The sequence below is a fragment of the Mirounga leonina genome, unplaced genomic scaffold (assembly GCF_011800145.1).
Source record: "Mirounga leonina isolate KUSES-001 unplaced genomic scaffold, KU_Mleo_1.0 Mir_129, whole genome shotgun sequence".
Lineage (NCBI taxonomy): Eukaryota > Metazoa > Chordata > Mammalia > Carnivora > Phocidae > Mirounga > Mirounga leonina.
Genome location: NW_023270323.1, coordinates 8,248,126 through 8,265,157, shown reverse-complemented (window position 1 = coordinate 8,265,157; position 17,032 = coordinate 8,248,126). Strand labels below are relative to the sequence as shown.

Genomic DNA, 17,032 nt, shown 5'->3' with positions numbered 1-17,032 from the left:
ATAAAAAAAGTTTCTTTTTAAAACCTAAATTAACCAGAAAATTAAAGTATCAGAATATCAGAAATTCCCCATCATCTGAGCTTTGCGTGATTGCTTTTCAAAATTTGTTTTAAATATATTTTTACATGATTCTTTTATAAAACTACTACTTCTATCCAAGTTTAAATATTATGTAGAATTTTGAGGTAAAGGTACTTACACTAAAATATTAATGAATTACAAACATAAATTTTGTTTGAAAATAAGTTGTTTTCTTAAGATTAGTGTTCAGATGAACTTATTGGACTATTAGCCAAACTAAATATAAAATGACTAATGTTTTATTCTAATGTGTGATTTACATATCAAGAATCTTTTTACTAAATCTAAGTACTTACTTTCAATTTTTATTATTTCTTCTTTCATATTGTGTATATGTATATTTCCTTTGGAGTACTTTCTCATTTATGACTGGTGAACTCATATAAATTCTAGTCTCTCAAATTAATAATTTGATAAAAGTGTTCTTGTTATAGTTTGATTAAAAAATAAAGACTTGTATAAAATAAGGATTTCATAACATTTGGGAAGTATTTATGTTCATAATTTTTTAAGACTGTAGAAACATTTTGGGGTGTCTGTGTGGCACAGATGTTAAACGTCCAACTCTTGGTTTCAGCTCAGCTCAGGATCAAGCCCTATGTGGGGCTCCGTGCTCAGTGGGAACTCTGCTTGAAGATTCTCTCCCTTGGCCCCTCCCCCTGCTTATGCTGTCTCTCTTGCTAAATAAATAAATAAATCTTTAAAAAAAAAAGACTATAGAAACATTTTGAGTACATATGTATTCTAAGAGCTAAGCTTTATCATGTGATCTGAACATAAAGGATGATGATAATGTTCTGTAATGGTTTTCTGGAAATTATTATTATTATTATTTTTAAAGATTTTATTTATATATATATAAAAGATTTTATTTATATATTTACTATTATTTATTTGAGAGAGTGAGCGGGGGGGAGGAGCAGTGGGGGAGGCAGAGGGGAAGGGAGAGAAAATACATATATATTAAATGTATACAGGGATGCCTGGGTGGCTCAGTCGGTTAAGCGTCTGCCTTTGGCTCAGGTCATGATCCCAGGGTCCTGGGATCGAGTCCTACATCGGGCTCCTTGCTTGGCAAGGAGTCTGCTTCTCCCTCTCCCTCTGCTGCTCCCCCTGCTTGTGCTTTCTCTCTCTCTGACAAATAAATAAAATCTTAAAAAAAAAATAAAAAAAAATAAATGTATACATATATTTACACACATATGTATGTTTGTATATATATATATAAGCAATTATGGTTAAGATAAATTTATCAGGTCATTAAAGAAGTGAAAAAGGAGTCGTCTCTGTTTGCATATATGGCAAAAATTGGGAGATATATATCTATTCCCTTCATAAAAAAATCCTACTAACTTTCTGAATCATGTAATCAGCAGCAGCAGCAAGTGTTTTATATATATTATGTTAATTCATTTGGTCTCACAACAACGCTGTGAGATAGGTTATATCATTATACTTATTGTATGGAAGGCGAAGCCACATTTAATGAACAAACTAATGGCTAATAGTTGTAGAGTCAAAATCTCAAAGCAGGCAGTCTGGCTCGAGCATTAGTCAACAACTCTGTTACCTGCCTCTCTAGTCAGGGAAACTTTTCCTTATTATTTTGTTTTGCTTATGTAGGTATCCCAGTCTCTGCTCCTCCCCTTCTGCTTCATTCAGGGAAAAAACAGAAACAAAAACTCCAGACACAGCAATGCAATCTCTTCATTTGCCTGCATGTATGGAGTAAAAGAAGAGAATGAAAATCTTGTTCAGGAGGCAGCCTTTCATCATCAGAAATAACCTTATAGGTCTGACTTACAGAGCTGGGGGGAAAAAAAAATGTGTTTATGATGGCTATGAAGCTGAGAGAAACCCCTCTTTTCCCTTTCTTCCTTTCCTTCTTTTCCCTTTTTCATCCATTTATATTGTAGCATGTGGCAGAATTCCTTTCCTTTTTAAGGCTGAATAATATTCCATTGTAGATAGATGATAGATACCTATATATCACATTTTGTTTATCTATTCATCTGTCCATAGGCACTTTGATTGTTTCCACCTTTTGGATATTGTTATCCATGAAATTTTAATGATGTTCTTCAATGAGGATAGTGTGCTAGGGAGAACATTTACCCTGACTGGTGGTGTTATCTGAAAACTGTTCTTTTTTTTTTAAAAACTTCAAGAATGTGTTTATCCTCAGGAACTTAGTAATTGAATTATTGAACCAAATAAGGCTTTATTTGATTTATTTCCTCTCTAATTATTGACATCAACAAAATTAGGCTTGTTAGGATATATTCTTGCCTTTAACATTTATTCTCCTTTTAAAATGAATTACTCTTTACAAATTTATAGGAGAGAGAGGGGCAGAAAGAGAGAGAAGAAATTGACCATATATGTTACAGAGTTTAGGAATGAGCAGGTTGGATTTACAAAAGTAGTAAACACTTGTCATTAAAAACACATGATATTTCTGATGTATTTAGAATATGTTTATCTCTTCATCGTTGAATTTGCTGGGGATTTAATTGCTATGTATTTGAGGCATTTAGTGTACAATGATGTACTATACCATAATTTCATAATTTCGCTGTTAGTGATGGTCAAACTTAGCTCAGGTAGGTTTTTATTGGAATGTATTTCCATGCAATCATCATTTTGTAATTAAAACATAAGTGTTCCTCATGAGATAAATGAGTGGCAACAGGAATGAACTATTCTTTTGTGAAGGATTAATTTTCTTTTTTTTTAAGATTTTATTTATTTATTTGAGACAGAGAATGAGATAGAGCATGAGAGGGTCGGAGGGAGAAGCAGACTCCCTGCCGAGCAGGGAGCCCGATGTGGGACTCGATCCTGGGACTCCAGGATCATGACCTGAACCGAAGGGAGTCGCTTAACCAACTGAGCCACCCAGGCACCCGGATTAATTAATATTCTTATCTATAAATTAAATCCCGTGGGAAACTTAGTCCTTTCCTTGAGGCATTTATGAATTCATTAATACATGTATATATTTTTTTCATTTGTAGTTTGTAGTCACCCTTAGGTACAAAGTAAAGAATGATTATCAAGTCAGGGAGGCATAGGTGGTTATTAGGTGAGGTGTGGGAGGCTGATAGGAGAGTTGCAAAATAATCCTCTTTCTCTGAGAAAGTTTGAATTTTTCAGAGGTAGCCATGACTGTGTTTCATTTTCCTCTTGTTCCTCTTTGAATCCCTAAATTCATCTCAAAAAGGAGATGACAGGAAACAAAATCATAAAGGTCCTTCACTTCATAAAGTCTCCCCAAACACAAAATCTTCTCCAACTTCCTAGAAAAAAATTACATGCTATTGCCTAATTTATGGTGGGGGTTTTGCTGGTGTACCTTGATGTCTAGTGAATATCCACAGTACCTATTATTTTCATGCTATTGGGTCAGTTCAAGCCACAGGTTATCAGTATACAAGTTTAAACATTCAGCCTTTTATAAATAGGATGGCAAGCAATTTATTAATATGAGTTTTAAGGACTGCTATAGAGAATGTTAACTGGTCGACTGTTGTCTTTTATTTCTTAAAGAAAATATTTGTTGCGGTCATTATTTAAATGAATCCTTTGTTGCTCAGTCTACTCTTGGTTCAGGATAAGAATGGATATGACTGGGTCATAGTTTGGGTCAGGGTATGCTTCAAATGACAAATCACTAATTAATGGAAATTTTTTTTTAATTTAGTCTTTTTACTAGATCCCTGGAAGACTGGGTTTCTAAAACATTTCAATCAAAAGTACAGTATACAGTAGATTACTTACAATGCTTCTCTTAGTTCATTATCCACAAGACTTCAAGTTGTGTAAGTCAAACTAGAATCCTTTTGCTACCTTCTGTTTTGCATGGTCTGCAAGCTAGGCTGGTGTTCTTAAATAACCAAAGCTGCCTGGTTTTCCCTAGAACAAACCTTTTACCTATTAACTTGGAAAATCCAAAGAATCAATACAAGCTTTTTTCAGTACATGCTGCGGCCCAAAAGAAGCAGTGTTATTACCCTGAAAGAGAATCCCAAATGCAGTCTGCTGTTTGGAGGGTTACGACCCCATGGAAAGCTAAACACTTCAAAGTACCTGCTCTCCATCCACCATAATCAGTCTGGAAATGTACAAAGGATTTTTAGATTTCAGCAAAATGCTTGTCTGGGATCATTACATTTGCCTTTATGCTGCCTGTCACCATTGTACCATGCTTAATTTTCTATTTTTAAACTTATATTTTCCAATAATTTGGTTTTAAAATTTCTATTTACATTTTTAACATCCCTTAATGAGCTTATTTCATCAGTAGCATAAACCTAATTATGAGTCACACCAGGGGCTCTTTGGCTGTGGATAGTTCTTCCAATTTACACTGGATCAAAGATTGTTGCGCCATGAGCAATCTGCTGGTCTGCTTTTTGCCTACTCAACTCTTTCAGTCATGAGATTGTTTTAGTATTTAGGAATTTAAAAGATCTCTGCAGGTGACACTGTGATTTAGTCTCACAAACAGTATCTGTACCTATCATCTATCGATCGATGGATCCATCTATCCATCTAGCTATTGTCTCTTTTTCCATACCCCAGAGCATGTAGGGATCGTGGTACTTTTCTCTGTCCTGCCTCGTACACCTCCCTCAACACTCACGCAGCCAATTCAGGTGACAGAAGATTTAACTGCTTCTGTTTGAAGCTGGTCATTCTCTATAATTAGGATAATCAGTGGATTTGCATAAGAAACCTAATTCATATTTTAAAATATCCCTTTTTTGTGGCCCTCTCAATTTGAAATCTTTCGTATTTCTGTTTCTTGCTTTTGCCAGTTCTTTGTTTCACAGTATTTTTGCAAGTCTCACCATGCTTTTACAAAATGTGCCAAAAGGTCTTTTTATTTCTTTATGGAACTAACCGTTCAAACTTCTCATTCAAAAGATCTTTGCACAATAAGCTATATGGTACTCAATGTATCTGCTGTAGGTGGATGAATGACAGAGTAAGCTTTATTGTAGAAAAACATTTGGTCCCAAGAAGCCTAAATATTCCAAAGCAGATGTTTACTAACTCCAGTGGCTCTACTCTGGGGAAAAACTGGGTTCCTCCTTTGGTCTTTAACATTTAGATTGATTTTTTTAAAGATTTTATTTATTTGACAGAGAGAGAGAAAAAGAGAGAGAGAGAGCACAATCCAGAGGGAGAGGCAGAGGGAGAAGCAGACTCCCCACTGAGCAGGTAGCCCAATGCGGGGCTCTATCCCCAGACCCTGGGATCATGACCCGAGCCAAAGGCAGACGCTTAACCGACTGAGCCACCCAGGCGCCCTTAGATTGATTTTTGTATTATTTTAATTATTATTTGTATTTTTAGGCAAAATGGATTTCAAACATTCTACTGATTTAGAGGCATATATCTCATACTGATTTGAGCTTGTAGTAATTAGATTATATAGTCATATAACATTTTTTTTAATACCATATTTTTAAATCATCCCTGCCCACTCCCCCCAAAAAACTCATCATCTCATCATAAATGAGAAGGAAGGATATAAATTAAATGTAATGAGATGCATATTTCTAATAGAAAAAAAAAGTAAGGAGAAAAAAAAATCATGATATAATCTAATCATTCAATTAATCTACAGTTATTAAGAACTTTCCATAGTTTGGTGTAGGGTCTTTATGATAAAGTAACTGGTACTGCAACCAGGAGTGAAGCTGAGCCTTCTTTTCCTAAAACAGTGTTTATATATTCTGCTGCTGACCTTTAAAAATTAGAGAAGTAATTTATGTAACATATTACAAGCACAATAAAAACACTTTCCAGACTTCTTCCTATAGCAACTAGGTCTCACCCATCTGAGTTAGATAACTTACTTTCTCATGTAATTTGTTTAATAACTTATTTTTATGCAATTGCAAATAATTAATGTTTTGTGTCTGCACTTATTTAATAGTTAACATTTAATTCTCTCTCCATCCCCTACAACTCCATTTGTAGCATTAATGTATATTTACAATTTAAAATTCCTTGAGGTAGGGAATATCGTTATCATTTTGGGTGGCTTCTAATGTTTGAATGTCATCTAAAAATACACACTTTAATAAAGGCTATTTTTGTCTGATCATGACATTTTTGTGGCAAATGACTCTGATGCCGTGAAAGTTTCCCAGCTATTTCTATACTATTTTATATGTTGAAGAGAATAAGCATACATGGATGGATATAAAGAAAGTTTTTTAGAAACTGGTTTGAGAAAAGTTATGGATACAATATGATCTCATTGATAAGACATGAGTATCAGAACAGCAATTCAGCTAAGTCTATGAGACAGGATTTATTTATTTTATTCTTAATCATAATATTTTAAATCATGCTATATTTGATCCATACAAAATAGATGCATTATTAAATATAATTTTACCATATATACAGGTATCCCTAAACAATATATTGTTCACTTTTATTTTTTAGCTTTATGTAAGAAAAATGCATCATACTGTATTTCTCCTGTAGCTTACTTGTATCACACAGGTTTGTTATATAAGTTAAATTTGGGCTATTGGATAATATTATAGTTCACTGTTTTAAGGGCAATGTCCACTGTGTAAGTATTTCAGCATGTATTTCTCCTTTCTATGTTAAATGGACATTTGAATTACTTTCAGTTTTTGATAATTATAAAGAATGCCTGCTGCTATAAATATTCAGATACATGATTACTGGTATACCTGTGCAATTGTTTCTCTAAAATATATATCAAGAAGTATAACCACTGGGTCAGAGGGGATTTGCATGTTCATTTTCACGTAATATTAACAAATTGTTTTTCAAAGTGGTTGTACCAATAGATACTTCTATTAACAGTATTTAAGAGATTCCTCTTATCCTCTATATCCTCTGAATATGTGAGATTGTTGAACTCGCCATGTTTGCTTATCCTGGAGTATCAAATATTATTCCATTGTGATCTTAATTTGCATTTTCTTGGTACCAACAAAAGTGACCTTCTTTTTGTACGCTTAGTAGCCATAGGTATTTCCTTGTATAAAATGTTTGTTCAAGGGGCGCCTGGGTGGCTCAGTCGTTAAGCATCTCCCTTCAGCTCAGGTCATGATTCCAGGTCCTGGGATCGAGCCCCGCATAGGGCTCCCTGCTTGGCAGGAAGCCTGCTTCTCCCTCTCCCACTCCCACTGCTTGTCCCCCTATCTCTGTGTCTCTCTCTGTCAAATAAATAAATAAAATCTTTACAAAAAAAAGTTTGTTCAAGTAGTTTGTCCATTTTTCTATTGTTCTATTTTTTCCCTGTCCTTGTCTTACTTATTGGTGGGAATTTGTTATATATTATGAATGCTAATCATCTGATTCATAGCCTCTCTCTCTTTTTTTTTTAGACATAGAGAGATAGAGCATGGGGTACAGGGGCAGAAGGAGAGGGAGAGAATCTTAATCTTAATCTTAGTGCAGTGCCATCTGCAAAACTCAGTCCCACGACCCTGAGATCATGACCTGAGCTGAAACCAAGAATCGGACACTCAACCGACTGAGCCATCCAGGCACCTCATAGCCTCTCTTTTCAATCACTTTTCGTGTTTTTATGTGAACAAAATTTCTTAAACTTTATATAGTTAAGCATTTTAGTTAGTACATAGAAAAACAACAATTGATTTTTCTGTATATTTGCCTCAGATCTTGCTAAGTTCACTAATTACCTCCAATAGCTTTTTTTGTAGATTCATCATGGTCTTCTACATAAAACCCAAGTTTTCTGCAAGTAAACATACTTCTACTTAATATTCAGTCTGGGTGACTTCACTTCTCTTTCTTGCCTTACTACATTGGCAAGATAATCCCAGGTCATGAGAATATATGCCTTTGCTTTCTTTTAATAGTTTTACAGTTTTAGCTCTTACTTTTAAGTCTTTGATCCATTTTTGAGTTGATTTTTATATCTGGTATGAGATAGGGGCCCAACTTTACCTGTTTGCCTATGGCTATCCATTTATCTTACCACCATTTGTTGAAAAGAATATTCTTTTCCCATTGAATTGCTTGGCACCCTTGTCAAAAATTAGTTGACCATAAACGTACAGGTTTATTTCTAAGCTCTAAATTCCATTCCATGTGTATTTTTAGATGACATTCAAACATTAGAATACAGTCTCACTTACTGTAGTTTGTGATAAGCTTTGATATTGGATAATATGAGTACTGAGCCCTCCACTTATTTTTCAATATTGTTCTAGCTATTCTGAGTTTCTTGCATTTCCACATGAATTTTAAAAACAGCTTTAAATTTCTGCAAAAAAAGGCAGGTGGGATTTTGACTGGGATTGTGTTGACGCTGTCGATCGTTTTAGGGAGTATTGCCATTCTAACAATATTAAGTCTTCCAGTTGATGAACGCTTTCCATTTATTTAGGTTGTCTTTCTTTCAGTGATACTTTGTAATTTTTGTACTTCCTTCGTTAAATCTATTCCTGAGCATGTGCTTATTTTTGATGCTATTGTAAGTGGAATTGTTTTCTTAATTTCATCTTTGAGTAGTTCATTGCTAGTGTGCAGAAATACAATTGCTTTTTGTATATTGCAACCTTGCTATACTTGCTTGTAAGTTCTAGTAGCACTTTTGTGGATTTTTAATAATTTTCTACATAGGAGAAATATGTCTCTATGAATATATATATATATATACATATATACATATACATATTTGCCTGACTAGAACTTACGGTAAAATGTTTAATAGAAGTTACAAGAACAGACATTCTTGCTTTATTCCTGATCTCAAGGGAAAGCTTTCATTCTTTCACCATTTAGTGTGATGTTAGTTATAGGTTTTTCAGAGATGCCCTTTTATTAAGTTGAGGTAGTTCCCTTCTCTTCTGAATCAATGTCTGTCTGCCTTTTTTCTCTCTTTATATTTTTTATCTGGAATTTATCTATAACGTGCTTAAGTGAAGTTTTACTTTGTGTTTATCTTCCTGGATTCATTGAGCTTCTTAGATCTGAAGACTGATACTCTTCTACCAAATTTAGAAAAATTTCAGCCACTATTTCTTCAACTATTTTCTCTTCCTTGATCTTTTTCTCCTACTCTTCTAGAACTCTATTTTAGACCACTTGAGTTTCTGTTCATTTATATTTTAATATTTTTTCCTCTGTACTTCAGTTTGGATAGTTTCTTTTGCCCTACCTCCAAGTTCATTGATCTTAATGTCCAGGGTCCACACTTCTGTTAGGCCCAATCCAGGCAATTTTTATTCATATCTTGTATGTTTTTGTTCTACTTAATGGTTCTTTTTTTTTTTTCCTTGAGATTTGCCATGAGTTTATTTGCTATGCTCATTTTTTTCCTTGATAATCTTGAACAGGTTTACAGTAACTGTTTTAGTCATTGGTTGTCAATTCAACTTCTATGTCATCTCTGTTTTTTGGATTTTCACTCATGTATTGGTCCTATATTCCACCTTCTTCACATATCTAGTTCTTATTGTTGTTCGTTTTTTATGCTGGGCTGCTATGTTATGAACAGATTTTGTTGTCTTCCTTAGAAAGCATTGACTTCTGTTCTGGCATGGAGTTAGTTATATCAAGGATGGAATTTTTGTTAAGGCTTTGTTGGAATGTGTGTAGATTAGCCTTACCTTACTGGATGCAGTCATTGTTAGGCTCAGGCAAACACTCAGATGTTTAATGAGAACTCTCCTCTTTGGCTCGTCAGGATTCTCCATGATGGGGTAAAATCTGGAATCTCTGTTCAGCTCACACAGCTTCATGGTATTTGTTCTCTGGTGGCCTTGCAAAGACTATTTGCAAGCACAGCATGGTATTCAACCCAAGATTTAGACAAACCCCTATGTTGACTATAAAGATGACATCTCTGCCACTCCCCCTCATTTTATGAACTTTATCTATATATTCTAACCACCTCAGCAGACCCAAACTCACATCTCTATTTCCTTCACCCAGTGCTCTCTCTCTTTGGGGCCCACGACTTTACGATGTAGTTTGAAAATTGTTTGCAGGCAGAAAACTAGATTCAATATGGAATTCACATCATGTTGTTCCCTTCTCTCAAAAAATCATTTCACTGCATTGTCTGTTGTTCAACATCTGAAAATTATTGCTTTATATATCTTGTCCAGCTTTACAGATTTTTACCAAGGGAAAGTAAATCTGATGTTCTGTAATGGCCAGAGCCAGAAATTTCTGAAATTTGTGTTTTTAGTTTATTACATAAAAAACAGGATAAGCCTATTCAACTTGTATCAAATTAAGGTTTAACTTAAAAAGGCTCTAAATCTGTGGATTAATTTGAGGAGAATTGATATATTTACATTGGCTGTTCCCATCCATTAACAGGATTTATTGGATCTTCTTTGGGGCTTTTCAATAAAGCTTAACAATTATATGTTATATCTTACACTTCTTTTGTTGGATTTAAGAAGAATAATATTATTTTTGCTATTGTAAGTAGTACATTTTTTAAATTTATTATTGGTATATTGAACTGTAACTGATCTTAACTTTGTGGCCATACATTTTTATTCAATTATAAAAAATTTATATTGATCTTAACTACATTGTTGAGCTCTTATCATCATTTGCATCTGGCTATTTCATATTTTTTATTCACAATCATATCATCTGCTGCTAATAATAGTTATTTTTTTCCTCTTTTTTAAAATTTTTACAGCATTTACTTATTCGCTTTTGTCTTATTGCACATTGTCCAATAGAAGTAATGCACCTAGGTCTGAGTCTCCAATCTAAGTACTAATGCTGACATTTGCCATAAGGGCAGTCTTGGATTTTTACTTAACTTACAGCTGAACAATACAAGTTCTGGTTTTAACTCTTTTTATTCTTTTTTTTTTTTTAAGATTTTATTTATTTATTTGAGAGAGAGAGCACATGAGAGGGGGGAGGGTCAGAGGGAGAAGCAGACTCCCTGCTGAGCAGGGAGCCGGTTGCAGGACTCGATCCTGGGACCCCAGGATCATGACCTGAGCCAAAGGCAGTCAGTTGCTTAACCAACTGAGCCACCCAGGCACCCCACTCTTATTTATTCTTAATTTACTTTCATCTTGTAGCATTTCTTTACTTTTCATGTGTACAGCAATGCAGTAACAAGTATGTTCTCTCATTTCCAGATATTTTAAGGTTAGGTACCAATTTTTCAAAGTATCTAATCCACAACACCAACAGCAATAGATACAGACCTATGAAAATAATTTTAATGGAAAGAATTCTTTTTGATAATGATTTTTTTAACAAAAATTATCTCTTCCTTAGGAATTGGTGTGCTTATGTACATACCAGATTATCTCCCACAGTGATACTAGACAACCAAGTCACTTATATTCCAAGTGGGAGAGGGTCCTGTGGCTGGGCCAGTGGATCCTGTCCTCAGAGGTATGTGATATTTTTTGAAAATAGCCACTGCTTATACTGTATTTATGTATGTCTTGGAATATATAGAGAAAGTTAATCATCCCAGGTGCATATGTATGATAGGGGTAGAGTAAGGTCAACACAGTAAATTAGATGCATGATTTGGGGTAAGTTAAAATGCAGATACCAATAATACATGCCTCATATGGGAATTTTTAGAATATGTGAGATAATGCAGTAATATGCTTAGCCTAAGGACAGGTACTTTGTGAGTCTTTAATAAATGTTAACTTTTATGCTTATTTCCATTTTTACTATTACTATTACCTTTATTCTATGACCTGATCAATAATCCTGTCCTTTAATTCTTATGAAATTCATACACAGTTCTAAAATTTAATGATAATTTCTGCCTCATACCACATCAGAGAGAAGTCCATAACTTGGCAAGCCACCCTAATTGCAATTGTGCATGATCAAACAGCTAAATGGGGCCTTTCTTTATATGCCTATTTTAATGATTCATGTTATTTAATTTTCATTTATTCATGTTATTTAATTTTCATTTTAAAAAAACCTATTTAGGACATTTAAAAATTGCTCAAATGCGGAGCTGAGTAATTGATAAATTCTCTGAATTCATATAGTCACAGTAGCTTATCTGAGCATATTTCAGAAGACCCCGAAATAAAAACTAAAATTATTATTCAGGCCATGATGGCTCATGTTATGCAAATTGTCATACAAATAACTCAGGCAATGAATCTGACACATTGACAGTCTGGAACAGTGCACAGGAAGGATATGTAAAATCAAGGTGTTTCTTACTCTCTGGAGGAATAGCTGAGGTTCATGGTCCAGAGAGCTAAGCACATCTTAGGGATTTGGGAGAGCCGAGCTCCAGTTCTGCTTTCAGCATTTACTCCCTTTGTGGCGATTTCCTTGTCGACATGAGATACAAAGAATGCATTGTTAACTCTTCAGTAATGAAAAATATTACCACAGTAACCCCATTATACTGTCCTTCTGAGTTCAAGGTGAGTTTTTTTCTCTCTCCCCCTCTCTCTCTTTAAACAAACCAGAAATATGTATCTTTATTCTCACCTCTTATCTTTCTCTAGCTTTGAATGGGTCTCTCCATTCATGCATTATTTCAGTACATACGCATTTTTGTCACTTTCTCTTTTATTATGTCGGAGTCACATATAGTAGGGATCCAGTTTGCTAAAGCAGGGACATTGACTCTAGTAATAATGTAACTCAACTGCTTGAGTTCATCCTAATAAACTCTACAGAGTCCTTTTCCAAACAGCCTTACTTTCTATTTAGCTTTAGCTACTGGGCTGGAGCTATTTCACTGGACAGAGTGACTTACTGAATATAATTTACTGAAATAAACACAGGTAAATGACTAACCTACTTTTAGAGATGGAAAGAACTTATAGCTCATTTTAAAATTGAGGAATAACCTCACACATATTGAATTACCCTTCAAGTCACAGAAGAAATTAAAACCCAAGTCTCCTAAAGCCCAGTCGGTTCCAATAATTTCCCTCCACATGATCAGGGTTTATCCAGGAAATTGACTACTGTTGTCCCCACATAGTTGTAGGGGACAAACTCTAGAAAATAAAAGGGAGGCTAACCCACGCAGCATGGATTAAAATCCCACCTCGATCACTTTTATGTTCGAGACTTTGAGCACGTTATTTCATCTCTCCGTTCCTCAGGTTCCTCATCAGCATATCAGGATAATAATATTTTCCACATAGAACTAATAAGAAAATTAAACAAGGTAATATATACCCATTTCATAGGCCCACTCGATAAATATTAGCTAAATATTGAAGTCATAAGGGTAAGAATAACATGGCCAAATTGTATTTATGATTTACATTTACATATATAGGGCCTACAATTTAGTACCATTCACCATTTATATTGATTGCTATACTAAAATGTTATAGTTTCTTCATTTCCCTTCCATGGTTTCTTCTCAGAAATATTTTCTCATGTTGGGTCCCTTCCTATTTCCCTCTCTTTCTCTCTCTCTCTCTCTTCCCCACTCTCTATCAGAGATAAATACCATATGAGAGAAATAATATTAAAAATTAAAAATTTTAAACTTGAGAAAGGAAAAAGTGCGGGTTAAAAATCATAGTGGTTGTCATAATTTCAGTTAGATCACTGATACACAGTTTAAGTTGTTTGATGTTGATTTGGGGGAAAACAGATCCTTAACTATAAGGATATAAGGAAGACTAAAAATTGAAATAAAAGAAATTGTCCTCATAAGCTATTTAACTTAAGGATATAACTATAAGGATATAAGGAAGACTAAAAATTGAAATAAAAGAAATTGTCCTCATAAGCTATTTAAAAAATAGAATTAAAATAAGTTTTAACATTTGTTTAGTAAAAAGTATTATCAAGGGAAAAGCTATACTACGTCTAGAAAATGTAATGATAGTTATAAACTTAAAATACCGAATAGCATAACTCTTAATGCTCTTTGTAATTTATTTAAAGAAATGTAAGTTTAACAATAATATTGATAAGGGGCTCCAAGGTGGCTCAGTTGGTTAAGCATCTGACTCTTGATTTCAGCTCAGGTCATAATTTTGGGGTTCTGAGATCGAGCCCCACATCAGCTCTGTGCTGTGCGTGGAGCCTGCTTAAGATTTTCTCTCTCCCTCTCCCCTTTCCCCACCCACCCCGCCCCGCTCTCTCATGTGCTGTTTCTCAAATAAATAAATATGTAATAATAATAATAATAATATTGAGGATGAAGATTATAATAATAATAACAGATAACATTTACTGAATGCTTCTTATATTTTAGGTATCATCTCCAAAACTTTAATTATCCCAACTGATAATTTAATGTGAGACAAATAATTGCTCTCCTCTCCAGATCTCAGAAGATATCAAATCCTGTCTACAGGATGCAACATAAAATCGTTACCTCATTGGAATGGAAGTGCTGTCCTGGATTCAGTGGAGCAAAATGTCAACTAAAAGGTATATTCTAATAGTAATTTTATAATAATTAGAAGCATAAAACTTCTGAAGAATAAGCAATTGATTCCAGTGAAGAAAAGAGTTGTAGTCTCCCTTCTGAACCAAAGTTATTGAACACGTAGCCAAATCATTAAAACTGTTACCTCTCTAGAGCTTCCTAACTTAGTAGCTAGTTTAGCACCCTGAATTTCATAACGAGATGTCTTATATATTCCTATATTGTTATGTTCGTTTTAGAGGACGAGTAAGTTGAGATCTATCTCACTTTTTCTTAACTATTTGCTATGGAGGCATGCCTTATTAAAATATCAGAAATCTTAATTTTATATTTTAAATAATCATTAAAAGTGACCCTATATGAAAATAAAACTACCTTCTAGTTTTTTCCAGTTCAATTATTTGAAACAATATTATGTATATGAATGAAATTCATTTTTAAAGAATATACAAATGTGGCATGAATAATTGTGCTTTTCTTCTTAAATCCTAATAGAGCCATTTTATCAACTGTGATTTTAAGGATTTTCTGGTGGCAAGGCTAATCAAACACGTGGTAACCTGCTGTGGCCTAACATCTGTGTGGCTATTACGTTGCTTTTGGCTTTAAACAGGTTTCCTTTGAAAAATAAGATATGGCATCAGCATACATATTTTAAATGAATGAATATTACAAGAAAGACCATTAGCAGTGGTGAGGAATTCAATCAGCAGTGTGAGAGACTGTGATTAAAAATTAATGTAAGTGTGGAGAAACCATTATGATTCACATTTAAAAAAAGAAAGTTGTAATACAAAGGCGCTTGGAAACTTGCAGCTTCGTTAGGGAGGTTATATATGGTTTTTCTAGCCCATTCAGTGAGAATCTGTAGGCAAATTCAACTGTAATGCTATTTGTTCTGGGTCTGGCCTCAATTTCAGAGATGTTATAAAAATTTAATACATTTTCAGGTTATAGTATGAATATGTACTTCATTTATAATCAGGTAAAATAAACTTTATTTATTTTTTATTTTATTTTATTATGTTATGTTAGTCACCATACATTACATCATTAGTTTTTGATGTAGTGTTCCATGATTCATTGTTTGCTTATAACACCCAGTGCTCCATGTAGAACGTGCCCTCAATGCCCATCACCAGGCTAACCCATCCCCCCACCCTCCTCTCCTCTAGAACCCTCAGTTTGTTTCTCAGAGTCCATAACTTTTAAATAAAATATCATCTATGCCAAAGTATTTAGAAACAAGGTAATTTAGCATATTCTAAAAAAGTCCACATATGATCGTGCTTTCACATGATTCCTAATTTATGTGAGGTGCACAGGTATATTCCCAGTGGTAAAACATATTTGTTTATAATCTGTATATAGCAGATGGTTAAAAGTTCTGAACAGTATTTAGAATTATATTTCTAAAGTCTAAGGTTAGTTTTTATATTTTTCTTCTTTCATGCAGAAGATCTTGGGAGTATTAATTCCATGAAGGATATCTTAGGAGTATTAATTCCATTATTATTCTTAAAGATTCAAGTATTTGTTTACAGCATACTTTACTAGAAATTTAGAATGTCATTACACACCCTGTTGCACCTATGGAACTGAAAGCTGATAAATCTTTATGTCAAAGAATGTCTTGGGCTGCAGCTGATTAAGAACTGCTGTTACTTCATACTTTGTCCTTTTATACCTACTTATCGATTATTAATCACTAAGGTGGACTATAAACATTTGTGAGGAAAAATAATAGAATTCCATCACTATAAATGTACACACAAGAAACAAGGCTAATTGACAGTTTTGAATATCTACTAGGTATTGCTATCCCCTTTTTTTCAAAGCATCACATGAAATATTTAAATTGAATTCAAATAGTTTAGCTTTGATTGTTTAGTGACATCTCATGTTCTATTTGGAAGCAACCTGTGGATATTAGCAAAAATGTTCCAGAACAGATCTGACTATGACCTTCTGTCACAGTACTGTAATTAGAATTACTCATAGGGACACCTGGGTGGCTCAGTCGGTTAAGCGTCTGCCTTCGGCTCAGGTCGTGATCCTGGAGTCCCTGGATCGAGTCCCACATCGGGCTCTCTGCTCCGCGGGGAGCCTGCTTCTCCCTCTGCCTCTGTCTCTCATGAATAAATAAATAAAATCTTTAAAAAAAAAAAAAGAATTACTCATAATTCAGGCATCTGCTGATGAAGCTTTTGTGGAAAGGTCATCTTTCTATTGAAATCCCTGGTAGGAATAACTTTCTGAGGGCAGCCGTGCCCATTGTGTCATGTCATAGAATCAACTCCATATCACTGTGATTCCAAAAAAAACCCTACTGTCGCTCCCTACAATGTTCTGAGTGTCCTACTCTTCACTTTCATTGCAGTACATAAAAGCTGTTGTATTTTTTATTAGTGCAGTTGATGGACTGGTAGTATCAAGAACTACCGGGTCCCTTTGTCCCTTGAGTCAGTCTTCATTATTCCATCTATCCTAGGTTTGTCTTCCTTCCTTCCTTCCTTCCTTCCTTCCTTCCTTCCTTCCTTCCTT

The 17,032-nt window shown here is 34.3% G+C and overlaps 1 protein-coding gene across 1 annotated transcript in view; it reads left to right on the top strand.

Annotated features, from left to right (window-relative positions):
• The window catches only part of MMRN1 (multimerin 1), a 63,679-nt gene that overhangs the window by 11,622 nt on the left and 35,025 nt on the right, over positions 1 to 17,032 (top strand). The window contains exons 2-3 of the mRNA XM_035004509.1: positions 11,371 to 11,490; positions 14,384 to 14,490. Coding sequence (XP_034860400.1) covers positions 11,371 to 11,490; positions 14,384 to 14,490 — 227 coding nt within the window. The remainder of the gene's footprint in view (positions 1 to 11,370; positions 11,491 to 14,383; positions 14,491 to 17,032) is intronic.